At 45.5% G+C, this 15,277-nt stretch overlaps 2 protein-coding genes across 2 annotated transcripts in view; one reads left to right on the forward strand and one right to left on the reverse strand.

Moving 5' to 3' along the window:
• The window catches only part of ABHD17C (abhydrolase domain containing 17C, depalmitoylase), a 63,580-nt gene extending 48,554 nt beyond the window's left edge, over nt 1-15,026 (reverse strand). The window contains exon 1 of the mRNA XM_050967825.1: nt 13,927-15,026. Coding sequence (XP_050823782.1) covers nt 13,927-14,462 — 536 coding nt within the window. The 5' untranslated portion in view covers nt 14,463-15,026. The remainder of the gene's footprint in view (nt 1-13,926) is intronic.
• LOC127058209 (zinc finger and SCAN domain-containing protein 20-like) lies at nt 3,283-5,697 on the forward strand. The gene is made up of 2 exons (XM_050967828.1): nt 3,283-4,178; nt 5,110-5,697. Exons 1-2 carry the CDS (start codon nt 3,530-3,532, stop codon nt 5,373-5,375), a joined length of 915 nt encoding a protein of 304 aa, XP_050823785.1. The 5' UTR covers nt 3,283-3,529; the 3' UTR covers nt 5,376-5,697.
• Nucleotides 15,027-15,277: the final 251 nt, after the last annotated feature.

Raw genomic sequence — 15,277 nt, forward strand, 5'->3', positions numbered from 1 at the left:
AGCTAGCTCATGCCAGAATGTCCACACTGCTATTTTTACCACGCCAACTTGAGAAAAGCATGCGCCTAGCCTCCATTTTAGAGTTCTTTATATCCAGTATATCTGTAATTAGGTCAGAACTACACCCCTGAACCTTTTGTGATGAGAGGGTAAACAAAAAACTGGTATGTCCAGTTTGGACAGATGAATTTTAAGGCTGTCTACACCCAAGACAACTAAAAAAAAAAAATCAAATCTTATTTTGTTATCACCAACAGTAGCTAAAAACAAAGCTAACTTAAAACTATTCTTGGAATTCAATATATATCAATGATGGAAATTTAGCTTTCAAGTCTGCTTTGATCTTACAGTCAGTGACTCTCTTTGCTAAATGTTACAGTTTTTCTAAAGACAAAGAAAACAATCTACATAACATGACACTAAAATCTGATGCACAAAGTTATTAAAAATGTTTACCAGAATACCAGTGGCAGCTATCTACTTGCCTGTGGCATGCTAATCATTTGAATTAATGTATGTTCGTTGTGCAGGTAGCTGTATAATACATTGCTGCACAAGGTAACATTACCTACCCTATTTTGCAGTCATATTTTTGATCAAATTTGTGTTCCATGTGATTCTAATTGCACTGTTCACCAGGATATGCACATACTTTCTAAATTTTAGGGGGAAAAAAAAAAAAACACAATTTCTCCAAAAATAAAGAGTGTACATTACATAACCACTTGCAGCCCTCACACCATAATCTCTTTAAAAGGGCCAAAAATAGGAAATACTACCAGTAAAATCCAAGAGTCACACTGAGAATGCTTGGGAAAAATTCCAAACCCAAACAAATTTATGAAGACTCCAGTTTATGAAGTCAGATTCCAAGAAAGTATGTGCAGAGCAGGCAGATGTCAAAAGAGCCAGCAAAAAAAGGGTTTTGAACTTTTGCAACCAATATTAAGGAATGAAGAAACATCATAACTCATATGGAATTTTTCTGAGTCTCTCTCTTCCTATACTATTTTGAAAAGCCACAATATCTGCAGCTTAAAACGGAACTAGAACGAAACTTGCCCATCAAGTGTAACAGTAAAAATGAGGAAGTACTGTAAAGTAAATGCATTATTTTATTATACCGAATATATTTACATCGGTAGTGAACAAAATCTGTGATACCTACTTAACATTATTAACTGGTCCACTTTTCTTACATTATGCACATCTGATTAAGTCTAGGATACAAACAGGTACGATGTGATTTGTAGCAACTGCTAGAACTATTACATAAAAAAATTAAAGGAAACGTGCTGATAAACTATAGCAATTAATAGGTCACACCGGGATCATACTGTTTGAGCATGTGTGTATCTGGGATGGGAGTTTACTCCGGACACAAATTATTCCAAAAAGAGATACACTGGGAGAAGGTTTGAGGAGTTCCAAGAATCTTAACATCCTTCACCCCAAATGTACATAATATAAATTGCTCAACTAACTAGCTCCTGAAAAAAGATTAAGGTACACCTCTACCCCGATATAGCACTGTCCTCAGGAGCCAAAAAATCTTACCGCGTTATATCGAACTTGCTTTGATCCAATGGAGTGTGCAGCCCCGCTCCCCTGGAGCGCTGCTTTACTGCGTTATATCGGGTTGCATTATATTGGGGTAGAGGTGTACAAGGCTAATTCTCTAAAGCAGTGTTTCCCAAACTTGGGACACTGCTTGTGTAGGGAAAGTCCCTGGTGGGCCGGGGCGGTTTGTTTATCTGCCGCGTCTGCAGGTCCGGCCGATCGCGGCTCCCACTGGCCACGATTCGCCGCTCCGGGCCAATGGGAGCTGCTGGAAGTGATGGCCAGTACATCCCTTGGCCCACACCGCTTCCAGCAGCTCTCACTGGCCCAGAGCAGCAAACCGTGGCCAGTAAGAGCCACGATCGGCTGGACCTGCGGATGCAGAAGGTAAGCAAACGAGTCTGGCCCGCCAGGGGCCTTCCCTACACAAGCAGTGTCCCAAGTTTGGGAAACACTGCTCTAAAAGAAAAACAAGGAGTCCAGTGGCACCTTAAAGACTAACAGAAAGAACTTCAAAGGACTATGCTAATTCAGCAAACCTCAAGTCAGTTGTTCAAATATTCAACTCAACTGAATGATTTGATCTGAATTATTTGAAATAAGATTTTATGCTAGAGGGCTGTTCAAGCAAGATTATGTCAAAGAAAATTAAAGTGGCAGTTTAAGTATGCTGATAAAAATGGTAACTGCTATTTTCGTCTCTGAAAAAATATACTAATTAATATGGGCTATACCTTTCTGCTCAGACAATGACCACTCTGATTTAGAAAAGTGCTAGGACCTCCTCAGGTGATTAGTTACCTTCCCTGCAAGAATTCAGGCAGTTATGAGCTCTGGCTTTAATGAAAATTATTTGCAATTTTTTTTTTTAAGGCAAGTTTTGCAAAGAAAATTGCACTGGATGGGAATGGGGTGTGGGAAGAGAACACCAACGAAACAGATATCTCTCTTCCTTTTCTCATCCCCTCCCCCACAACCCTCCTTAATGTAGCTTGCATAAAGTGACAGTTCAGAATAGAAGAGATCTTTAAAATCCGCATGTTTGGGGAAAAAATAGTTCCTGGATTGATATATCATGAATCCTAAATGAATGGAAAATAATCTCCTACCAGAAACACTTGGATTCTATTGTGTAATATTGAAGTCTGACTCCTTCAGTACTGGTAAATCAATGGAGGGAACTAGCAGATCTCTACTGACTGAAGTATAAATCAAAGTTGAACTGTTCTGATGCTCTATTATGGGTTGAGAGGACATACCTAAATAAATTACTCCATAGATCTTTTGATATTCGAGTCTTTCAAGGATTCAGACATAACCAGCTACAACCTCTTCATCCATTTCACAGCATCCAGATAGCAGACTGAGGAGCTTCACTTTGATACTATATTTCAGAGTCAAAGAATTAGGGAAGTGATGCCTTCTTTCATTCAGGTAGGATTTTTAAAATCACTTCACAAATCTTTACTGGAGAGTTTAGGGAACGCGTACATTGATTTTATCACTCCTACGTATCTGAAGCACATCAGCATAAGCTAAAAAACATGAAGAGTGGGGGGAGGGGCTCTGATTTATCCATCACTCACTCCCATCAACACCAATCAATAACTGCACACAGCCCAGGAGATCAGTTTATGATTTTATCTAATTTATTTTCTATTGAGTGAAACTGGATGTAGAATTTAACTCTCAGATTTAACAAAGGGCCTGGCTACACTACAGAGTTGCAGCGCTGGTGAGGGGGTTACAGCGCTGCAACTTAGGATGTGGCCACACTTGCAAAGCACGGCCAGCGCTGCAACTCCCTGGTTGCAGTGCTGGCTGTACACCCGGTCGAGCCTCGGGTGTAGGGATTCCAGCGCTGGTGATCCAGCGCTGGTCAGCAAGTGTGGACACCCACCAGCGCTTTTATTGACCTCCGTGGTATAAGGAGGTATCCCAGCATACCTTAGAAGCCTCTCTGGTAATCATGCACACTCCACTGCCCTGGGCTCAGCTGACCCCTCCTTTAAATGCCCCGGGAATTTTAAAAATCCCCTTCCTGTTTGCTCAGCCAGGTGTGGAGTGCATTCAATCATTCAATCAATCAGCGACCATGCCTCCACGCCCCAAACGAGCCCCAGCATGGAACAATTCAGAGCTGCAGGACCTCATCAGTGTTTGGGGTGAGGAGGCTGTGCAAGCACAGCTGCGCTCCAGAAGGAGAAATTATGATACCTATGGGCAGATATCGCAGTCCTTGCTGAGAAGGGGCCATGAATGGGACGCGTTGCAGTGCAGGGTCAAAATAAAAGAGCTGAGGAGTGCTTACTGCAAAGTCCGTGAGGGAAATCGCCGCTCAGGAGCTGCCCCCACAACCTGCCGTTTTTACCAGGAGCTGGATGCCATACTTGGGTGTGACCCCACTGCCAATCCGAGGACCACGATGGAGAGTTCAGAGGAGGGAGAAGTGGGGGAGGGTGAAGAGGAAGCCGACAGTGAGGCTACTGGCGTGGAGGGAGACACCCCGGAGTCCCAGGAGGCATGCAGCCAGGAGCTCTTCTCAAGCCAGGAGGAGGCTAGCCAGTCGCAGCAGCTGGAAGTTGCTGGTGAGGAAGAAACTGAGGAGCGTGCTCGGGGTAAGCAAATTTTTATGTTTTGGGAGAGGAGGGTTTGGGTTATGGCTGCCTGCATGCATGCCTACACGTGGAATAGCCCATTGATTTGCTCTATCACGTCTCTGTAATCTGCCTCGGTAATCTCTTGAAAAGTTGCAGCCAGAGCGTGCGCAATGTGCTTTCTCAAGTTTATCGGGAGAGCCACCGTGGTCCTTGTCCCGGTCAGGCTAACTCGTCCGATCCACTGTGCAGCGAGGGGTGGGGGGGACCATGGCTGCACACAGGCAAGCTGCATAGGGGCCAGGGTGGAATCCACATTGCTGTAGAAGACCCTCCCTCTCTTCCCAGGTAACACGCAGCAGTGATATATCTGGCAGTAGGAAACCCTGTTGAGAATTTAGGGATACTTGAGTGCAGGGCGCCAGGTTCGCGGTCCCCCCCCCAGCCCCGCGGTGCGTTCCGGTCTCCCCACCCCCTTCCCAGCAGGCAGCCAGCCCCGCGGTGCGCTCCGGTCTCCCCCCCCCACCCTTCCCAGCAGGCATCCAGCCCCGCGGTGCGCTCCGGTGTTCCCCCACCCTTCCCAGCAGGCAGCCAGCACAGCTGTGCGTTCCCCCCCCCCACCAGCAGGCCGGCAGTTACGCGGACACCCCCCCCCCCCACCAGCAGCTCGCCACCTTCCTGTTCACTACTGTCCCCTGTGCAGGACACCAGCTACCTCCTGTACCCAGTGCAGATAAACCCCAGTGACCCATCGGTCAATTCCCCCTCCCAGGTGTACTCGGGGCAGAAACACTCACCCCATTGCTCGCCATGACTTAGCTTCCCTGGCCTCTCTGTGTTATGTGAGGTATGTGGGAAGGATGCTACAAGAAGTCTAAAAACTTCACTGTGTGATAATAAACAAACAATGTAGCCTCTGTGCATTACATGGTTCTATCTTTGTTTTTTCTAGTGACCTTGACTAATGCAGCCGGATCACTGGCCTCACGTCGCTTGCAGAACTTGAGAAGAAATCCCAGAAAATCAAAAGAAGAATTGATCAAAGCAGTTATGAATCACTACAACAGAGAAAGTAGGAAGACGCAGGAATGGAAAGAGAAAATGTATGAATGGAGAGAGAAAACGTATGACTGGAGGCAAACAGAAAGCAGGAGAAAGGAATTGGCTATCAAAAAAACCCTCAAAGCAGATGATAAGCCTCCTGGCTCGCCAAACTGAGTCTTTCGAGTCTCTCGTAGCCATGCAGGCAGATATGTACCGTGGTAACCCACAGCCCTCCCAAAGCTCTCTTTCTTGTTCCCCAGTATTTGCACAAAACATCTTTCTCCAGCAGCCAGTTTCTTATTACCACCAGCTGCCCCCAACACCTGTACGATCACCTACCAGCCCTGATAACTATAATTCTTACCCTGTGCACTCCACCTCCATTACCCTGCAGCATAGTAATCCTGAAGTGCAGCAGACATTGAACAGTAATCAAAACAGGACATATTCAAACCTCTGAATGTACAGTCCACCACCCTAACCCCCCTGGCCTTTTATGTACTGCACTTTGAATAAAGGATTTTATGGCTTTTACAATACGTTTTATTATTGCAGGAAGTGGTAAATATTGTACCCCAAGGTAGAACAAAGCACAGCCAAGGCACCAAACATTACTGTTGGCTCTCAGCATCAAATTGCTCCCTTAAAGCATCCCTAATCCTTAAAGCTCTTTCCTGGGCCTCCCTAGTAGCCCTGCTCTCTGGCTGTGCAAATTCATCCTCTAGGCATCGAACCTCGGAGGTCCATTCCTCACTGAATCTTTCACCCTTCCCTTCACAAATATTATGGAGGGTACAGCACACGGATATAACAGCGGAGATGCTGCTTTCCCCCAAATCTAGCTTCCCATAAAGACATCACCAGCGGGCTTTCAAACGGCCAAAAGCACACTCCACAGTCATTCTGCACCGGCTCAGCCTGTAGTTGAACCAGTCCTTGCTCCTGTCAAGCTTCCCTGTATACGGCTTCATGAGCCATGGCATTAAGGGGTAAGCGGGGTCTCCAAGGATCACAGTGGGCATTTCGACGTCCCCTACTGTGATCTTGCGCTCTGGGAAAAAAGTCCCGGCCCTCAGCCTCCTGAACAGGGAACTGTTCCGAAAGATGCGTGCATCGTGCACCTTTCCAGGCCATCCTGAGTAAATGTCAGTGAAACGCCCACGGTGATCCACAAGCGCTTGCAGAACCACGGAGAAATACCCCTTGCGATTAACGTACTCTGATGCCAGGTGGGGTGGTGACAGAATAGGAATATGCGTCCCATCTATTGCCCCTCCACAGTTAGGGAAACTCATTTCTGCAAAGCCATCCACAATGTCCTGCACATTCCCAAGAGTCACAGTTCTTCTTAACAGGGTGCAATTAATGGCTGTGCAAACTTGCATCAGCACCATTCCAACGGTGGACTTTCCCACTCCAAACTGGTTCGCCACCGATCGGTAGCTGTGTGGAGTTGCCAGCTTCCAGATTGCAATAGCCACCCGCTTCGCCACTGGCAGGGCAGCTCTCAATCTCGTGTCCCTGCGCCGCAGGGTAGGGGCGAGCTCAGCACACAGTGACATGAAAGTGGCTTTTCTCATTCGAAAGTTCTGCAGCCACTGCTCGTCATCCCAGGCTTGCAGGATGATGTGATCCTACCACTGAGTGCTGGTTTCCCGAGCCCAAAGGCGCCGTTCCACGGTGCTGAGCACGTCTGTTACTGCCACAAGCAATTGAGTGTCTTCAGCGTCAGGTGTTTCAATATCATCGTCTGACTCCTCACTGTCACTTTGCAGCTGAAGGAATAGCTCCACTGCCATGCGTGATGTGCTGGCAACATTCATCAGCAAGGTCCTCAGCAGCTCAGGCTCCATTTGTAACAGAAATCTCAGAAATCGCGCTGCAGACTCACAATGCCGCCAAACTGCTCGGAATGTGTAGCAAAGCACCACGAGGTGTTGGAACAGGAAGCAGAAAGACCTGCACACTTCCTTCCCCTTCCCACAAGCCACAGCGCCAAAATGGGACGAGGTGCTCTGTGGGATAGCTGCCCACAATGCACCACTCCCAACAGTGCTGCAAGTGCTGTAAATGTGACCACACTGCAGCGCTGGTAGCTGTCAGTGTGGCCACACTGCAGCGCTGGCCCTACACAGCTGTACGAACACAGCTGTAACTACCAGCGCTGCAAAACTGTAAGTGTAGCCATACCCAAAGACATTTAATTAAATATCATGATGACAGTAAGAGAATACTATACCCGTTACCAGAGTCTTCCAAGCATTACACAATCTGCAATTGACTCAAGTACAGACAACAGAGGTAGGGAAAATATCAAAGAATAATGATGGGAAAAATGTTTGTGATCATGCTCGAGAGTTTAAACATAATACCCAAACTGGATGATTGGGAATGTGTATCCTATTCACAAGGTTAACAGAATTTACCCTAATATAGGATTGTTGAAATGTTTTTAATATTTCACAAGTAATTTGGGGGGGGGAGGAGGGAGAAGGGAGAGTCAAGCTATAGGAATCCTACATATGGGCAATGGGCCGCTCTCTCAATCAATCAAATATTAGGATAAAAGTTAATTGTATCACCACAAACAGCAAAGAGCACTAAACCCAATTAGAACGACATAAAAGACAAAGGGTCTGAAAAACTTTCTATTATGCCCAGCTCTATCTGTAGAACAAATTAAAGCAAAATAGACTGACCAAACTGAAACAAAGAATCTAACTCACAGAAAGCATCACCTAGACCTATAAATCCAAGAATTACCAAAATAAAATATTTAGGTGCTTGATGGGTATGTGTTAATTAACTGGAAGAAGATTTATCTCAGCCTGAACTCCTCAGTTTATGAGCACATTGTTATTATAGGCTCTAGCAAGTTTGTTAAAGTGCTGAACCAGCTTTTGACAGTAGTCTTTTCTGCAGATGCAGAAAGAATATTTTCTTCACTTCAGTTTATTTAATTAGTTCAAACCAATGACTGGTTTATTCAAAGTTAACAACCCAGTTGGGAGTAGAAAAGGCATGAAAACTTATCTTCTCCATCTATAAATAAAAACTAGGTGTGAGAGGATGAGATCTACTAGTTCTAAAATCTTGAAGGACAACAGCAAGCAGAAAAAATATCTGTTCAATTCACTTAGTACAGATAATACTCTGTTTAATAAATCAGTTAATTTAAAATGCAAAATATGTTTTGATGTACTTTGATAAAATTTTGTATGTATCCAGCACATTTGAAATAGTTTTATTCAACAATTTAAAAAATGCCATTTTTATGCACTGTCTGTTGAACTTGACACAAATCACAAGTAAAAAAAAACAGTCATCTAGTAAGAAATGCATCGTTCACCATTTAACAAAAATGTAAAAATTAAGGATGTATAAAAATGTAATTTAAGCTATATAGTTGCTTAATAAATGTGCATCAATATAGCATATCCTGATTAGCAAAAAGAAGCACCAAGTTAAGTGTAAAGGCTATATTTAATTGCAAATCAACATGCTTTAATGGTTACCAACCAATGAGAATCAGCCTCTCTTTAGGAAAATACCTAAAAAGTACAAATGGCAAAACAAGAGTAAAACTGATTATTAAAATCAAGGATTCCTGCCTGCTTATTTCAATCATGATTAAATATCAGTGATTTAAATTTTGTTCATTTAAACCAGTCCACCTTGAAGCAAAATAAATCGGAAATACTGATCAATTTTTCTCCATTTGTAAGCTTAAAAACAGCAATCCCCATGCTTCAGTCTATGCAGATGTTTAAAAATAAAACTAATCCCTTAAAATGAGTTTATAACAGAAATCCTTTCAGATCTTTAATTGTAACAATGGTTAGAGGCGCTTACCACTGACTTCCAAAAGTTCAGTGCTTTGACTTTCTTTAAAGCTTCAGCAACAAATATGTACTGCTTAATATTATTATTTTAATAGTCTTAACATTATAATCTAACATAGGTTGTCTAATTTCAAATTTAATTTTAAATAGATTTTTAAAAACCTGTATTTAATTTAAAAAAGTTAAAAAAATCCAATTTGTAATTTTTATCCACCATACACCGGACCCTCGCTAGAACGCGTGTCTATATAGCGCAAATTCACATATTACGTGGTCGCGGCCATGGAGCACAAATTTAATTACTTTAATTGCAAATCATTTTAACGTAGTCCCCGCTATAACACAGTCCCTGCATTAACATGGTACCGCGCATGGATCCCAAATCCTGCGTTCTAGTGAGGGTACAGTGTATTTTGCTTACCTCCAGCTCAGAGGTTAGACCTTTTTATATTTCAAAAAATGAGATTAATATATCTTTAGTTCAGTGGTTCTCAAACTTTAGCAAACCGAGGCCCACCCTTTTGATTAAAAAAAATGTGGGGACCCACTCCTTTGACCCACCCCTGCCCCAACTGTTCTCCAAAACCCCTCCTCCCGCTCGTTCTATCCCCCCTCCCTCTGTCACTCACTCTCCCCCATCCTCACTCACTTTCACTGGGCTGGGGAAGGGGGTTAGCGTGTGTGTGGTGAGGGCTATGGCTGGGGATACAGGCTCTGGTGTGGGGCCAGGGATGAGGGGTTTGGGGTGCAGGAGAGCGCTCATGGTAAGGGTGTGGGCTCCGGAAGGGAGTCTGGGTGCGGGAGGGGGGTGAGGGCCTCAGCTGGAGGTGCAGGCTCTGGGCTGGGGCAGGCAGTTGGGGTACTGGAGGGGGCTCCAGGCTGGGGTAAGAGTGCCAGAGGGGGTTGAGGGCTCCGGCTGGGAGTGCAGGCTCTGGGATGGGGCCAGGGATGAGTGGACTGGGATAAGGAAAAGGGATTCAGGCTGAGGTAGGGGGTTGGCGTGAGGGCTGTAGCTTGGGGTGTGTTCTCTGGGGTGGGGCCGGGGGTGTGGGGTTTGAAGTGCAGAAGCAGGCTCAGGGCCGAGGGTTCAGGGGGTGCAGGCTCCGGGAGACAGCGTGGGTGTGGGAGGGGACTCTGGGCTGGGGCAGAGGGTTGGGGTGTGGAAGTGGGTTTGGGGAAGCAGCTGCCAGGTCCCTGCAGCCCCACGGCACATGGACAGCCAGTGAAGCTCCACACACTGCGCTCATACCGGCAGGTGCCACCCCTGCAGCTCCCATTGGTTGCGGTTCCCAGCCAATGGGAGCTGCAGAGCCAGGACTCAGGCGTGGGCAACACATGGAGCCTCCCTGGCCACCCATGTGCCTAGATTCTACAGGACCTGGCAGAAGTTTCCAGGAGCCGTGCAGAACCAAGGCAGGTAGGGAGCACTCGGAGAGAGGGGGAGGAGTTGATCAGTGGGGCCTGCAGACCCCCAGGATACCCTCACAGACCCCGAGAGTCATAGAACCCAGTTTGAGAAAAACTGTTCTAGTTCACATACAGAGTAAAGAATTAATAAAAAGTTAAAGTGCTTATGTAGCCTGATCTATAGATTACTTAAGAAGTCCCAGTTATCACTTTGAGAATTGACAGGTTTGTGTTCCAAGATCAGGCCCATTTATATTCAAATTATTATATAGTTGGGAACCTCGATGTGCACAGTTGCAACACTCACTATAGGAACGCCTGTATATTTACAAATAGTGGCTAGTGAACATATTAAAACTACTTTTCATATGGTTTATTTTCAATCCATTGCCTATTACAGATAAAATATTAAAATACAATTTGTTAATATAAAATTTGTTGTACACACATTCAACAGCTCAATGAGCATGGTACAAACACATAGGGGTAAAGAGAACCGTTCCCGTACACTCCAATTAAGAATTAATGCCAGTCCTGCCTGATTACTGATGGTAATATTAAATGCATTATTGATAAAATCAGTATTAACTTTACTAAAATTAGTAGTACTTTACAGAGGAACTGTGAAACTAAAATTGAGTAAAATTCAGAAATGTACTAAACATTCCCCTCTTGCAGCCAGGCAGAGGCCTGGGTTATTCAGCAAAAATGTTTGGTTTTATTATCAAAATCATCGTTGGGTTCCATGTCTATCCTTTCAGGCTAATTAGAGACATCCTGAAAACTTCTTTCTTGGATGTCACCAACACTGGCAGTCACAGGCAACAAATGACTCTTCCAGATCTGTAACATTTCAAGGTGAAGATTCTAAGGGTGTCTTCGGTGAACTCAGAAGAACCTATATGGACACCTAAATGCTTCCTGCGGTCTCGTTAGCAAGAGGCACTTTTCTACGTATTTCAGGACATGAAATAATTTAGTATAGTACTTCATTACATTATGTCTAAGTATTGTGAATTTAAGATAGAAATCAAAGCATATACAGACTCCACTGGAGCAGTTTTACTGACACAAAACCAGGTCCAAATGAGCCTTAAATATTACAGTAATGGTATAGTGTTCAAGTATAACACATGTATTTTAACAAATTAAATGTTATGGGTCAGGCTTGCATTTTTATAATGAAAGTCCTGACAGATATTGTGTCTCAGTTGTAATGCTGCTCAAAATTCTGAATAGTGGCTGTGAAACGGAGCAGAATCTTGTTAATTTTGATATGCTGCTTAGAAAATATATGAGGAAATGTCTGCAGGCTCAGGAAGACAATTTTGTGCTGGTTCATATTTAAAAGATTTTCTTTACTACTAGGAAGCCAGAGATTTTTTAAAAAGATAAAAGCTTACATTCTGTAGCAACTGATCCCTTAGGTGGCATCATCAATACATACATTTACTAATGAAAACTTCCTTCTCACCAGCAGTACACACAAGCACACACATTTAAGCATACATATCTCTGTCAGAATCATGTAAATCTCCATGGCCAGAATCAACATGTGTCAATAAGGCACCCACTTCATTGATTATAACATTTATTTTGACTCCTGAGAGCCGTGACAATTATAAAGTCTAAATCTGTTAATGTAATGTTAAGAATTGGAACATACAAACACACAACAAGGAGCATCCTCCTTCACTGAGCAAGTATCACCTTGTCTGCCTTAGGAAATAAAGAAAGAAAGCAGCACTTTTACCTGTGAGTAAAATAAAGCCACAAAACAGGTTTAGATCAGTTTGTAAAATTCTATTCACTTGAAGCAAATCATTTTTGAGTGGCAAGTTAATTATTTAGTCTTGCAATCTAGAAGAATGGACAAAGAGAATGCGTTCCTAGATTGGTAAATTTTCATGGCAATTTTTCAAGTTTGACTTAGACAATACTGAAGGTGGGGCTAGAGAGGGGAAAGCAAATTACAGTCACCTTAACACTTGGCTCTTATATAGCACTTCTCCTCCCTTAGATCTTATCCACCATGGGTATGGCTACACTTGCAGCCATACAGTGCTGCTGTGGGAGCAAGTGGCAGCGCTTTGAAGTGCAAGTGTGGTTGCAGCGCCAACACTGGGAGATAGCTCTCCCAGCGATGCAGGTACTCCACCTCCCCATGGGAATGAGCTTGCAGCGCTGGGAGCCACGCTCCCAGCACTGGGGCACTGTTTACACTGGTGCTTTGCAGCGCTGTAATTTGCTACACTCAGGGGGGGTGTTTTTTCACAACCCTGAGCGAGAAAGTTGCAGCGCTGTAAAGCGCCAATGTAGCCAAGGCCCATGTGCCTAAGTATTAAACACATTTGATCCTTTCTTTCATTACACTAGGCAACATCACATGCTCTAGGTAGTTCTTTACAAATTAACTAACTCAATTTTTCAAGCAGTTTCAGTATTCTCAAGAGTTGTCCGAGAACCCTGGAAACGCAACTCAGTTAACCCACAAAACAACAGGTACAGTATTACAGCAAAAGAGTAAGCTTTCCTACACCTACTTTCCCACCCAACAGCATGCTTCAAACTTGACCTAGACATGTCACTGCCAGAAGCAAGAGGATAGTTTGGACTCCATGCCTATTTAATCCTGGATGCTCCATCTGCAAACAGGGAGATTCAATTAGTAGCAATTCTGGTGATGGTTTGTGAGGTGGACACCTGCCCCCAGGAAATGGCTGAAATCACCTACTCATCTCACACTGGCCAGGTTGCTCTGGGAGGATGCAAGACCTCAGGCAGACAGCCAGGGAATTCAGCTCTGAGTTGTCTTCTCCTCTCCTGCCCTACTGCTAAAGAGGAAGGCCTATGTTATAGAGTTTCCATGGAACATGGGGACTCCCAACCTCTAATTCCCATCAGATGGTTACTTTTTTTTGGTCATCACTAACCTGATCTACATTCAAACTTGTTACCCAAAGTTTGTCCATATGTGGAATTAGCCCCAATTCTGCCACTGCTGGCCAACAAATGTTATAAGTGAACCAGTGCAAACCCCAATCATAGACAAAGTTGTGATTTGCAGCCACTGAGCTCAACCTGGTGTCAAGATGGGATAAGCTCAACCAAAGCACATTACAGCTTCCTTCATCAATGGAAGTAGGCAGTGGTGTGGCTACATCAGTTGTTGGCTACTGATGACTGAATCCCACAAATAGAGATGACCCAATAAGCAAAATCTCAATATCAATCCAAGCCATGCAGTTCCTCATGTGACTGTTGCTGGTGCCCATGAGGGGTCATTAAAAAACAAAATCAAAACAGACACTTCTTACCAGGTTAACAAGTGTATACAGACTTTTTCCTCCCACCCCTTAGCAGGGTAAGTATACAGATGTTGAGTTTAACAGGGTGAGAGCTGTATGCAGAAATACCCATATTCCTTAGCAGGCCAAGAGCCATGCTCTGGTACCTTGTCCCCAACACCAATTTACCTTGTCCTGAGGGCCTGCCAGGCTGCATCTATGTCTGCATACAGGTTTTTCTCAGAGGGTTTGCCTGAGCTCACCCCGTAGCCAGAGTAGTCGTAGGAGAAGACGTTGCAGTTGATGCGAGAGCCAAGGCCGATGTAGAAGCTGCACATCTGGCCCAGATCCACAGCATTGCCATGCGAGAAGAGCAGCGTATACCGGCTGGCAGGGGCACAGCGTACAAACATGCACCCCAGCCTGTTATCCCGAGATGTGCGAGAAAAGAAAACCTCGACAGCATCCAACTCCCGCTGTGAATACTGCCAGTCCGCCCGCTCACTCAAGTGCAGACTGCAGCTGCCCGTTCCTGTTGGGGTCCCAGACCCTGCTGCTGCAGCCCCAGCCTCTTGCTGCTGCTCAGGCTGTAACACTGTATATGTGGGCTCCGGGGGCAAGAAAGCCAACTTGGCAGCAATGCGGCTAGGGCAAGGTGGGCAGCAGAACAGCCAGCACAGCTCGCCCAGAGAGAAACCGTTCATTCTGGGGCCTTGTTCTGGCATCAGCGACGCTGGAGAAAAATTTACCCACACTGAGGGGGAAAAATTCAGAGTCCACCCACCGCAACTCACTCTCGGCCTTGCCGAGAGCAACACCCCCAAAATGCAAACTGCAACTGTCCCCCCAAAACTGTAAGCCACCAAAACCAATCCAGCCCTCCAAACCTAAGAAATCCACTTAGTGTGTGGGGGGAGGGAATGCAAAATATAAATCAAGTGCAACCCTCCTTCAGGATCTACTACAATAAATCCAACCCCTCCAAAAGGGCTAAAATCACCTAGTCATTTCACACAGCCCAGGTTGCTCTGGAGCACCTAAAAAAAATAATCAAGCCCACCCAAAATCTATATCTGACTCAGTGCAGCTCCCCCAAACCAGAAATTAAAAGCTAATTCCCCGCAAATAAGATCTGCCCGCAATACGACCCCCCCAAAACCAAAAGATTCTCCCCTCCCGCCACAACGCAACTCCTCACAATAACCCCAAGCCCCATGCACCACCCCAGCTCTGCACCCAGTGCCTGGCCCAATCCTGCAGCCCCTCAGTGGAGCCCAACCCCAGACCCCCACACAGAGATCGACCCCCCGGGCAGACCCTCGCTGAAGGGCCCCGGCCCCGCGCTGGGAGGCGGCGTCCGGCCGCGGAGCGGGCTCAGCCTCGGCTCCCCCCGGGCAGGGCCATGCCAGCTGCGGCGCGGAGACAGTAGCAGGCAGCGGCCATGTCCCGGCTCCCCTCACCGCTTCCGGGTTAGGCAGGGGCCGCCCGGCCCGCCCCGGTACCTGCGGAGCGGCGCACACCAGCGGGGCACAGCGCCCGG

Source organism: Gopherus flavomarginatus, chromosome 9 (genome assembly GCF_025201925.1).
Source record: "Gopherus flavomarginatus isolate rGopFla2 chromosome 9, rGopFla2.mat.asm, whole genome shotgun sequence".
Lineage (NCBI taxonomy): Eukaryota > Metazoa > Chordata > Testudines > Testudinidae > Gopherus > Gopherus flavomarginatus.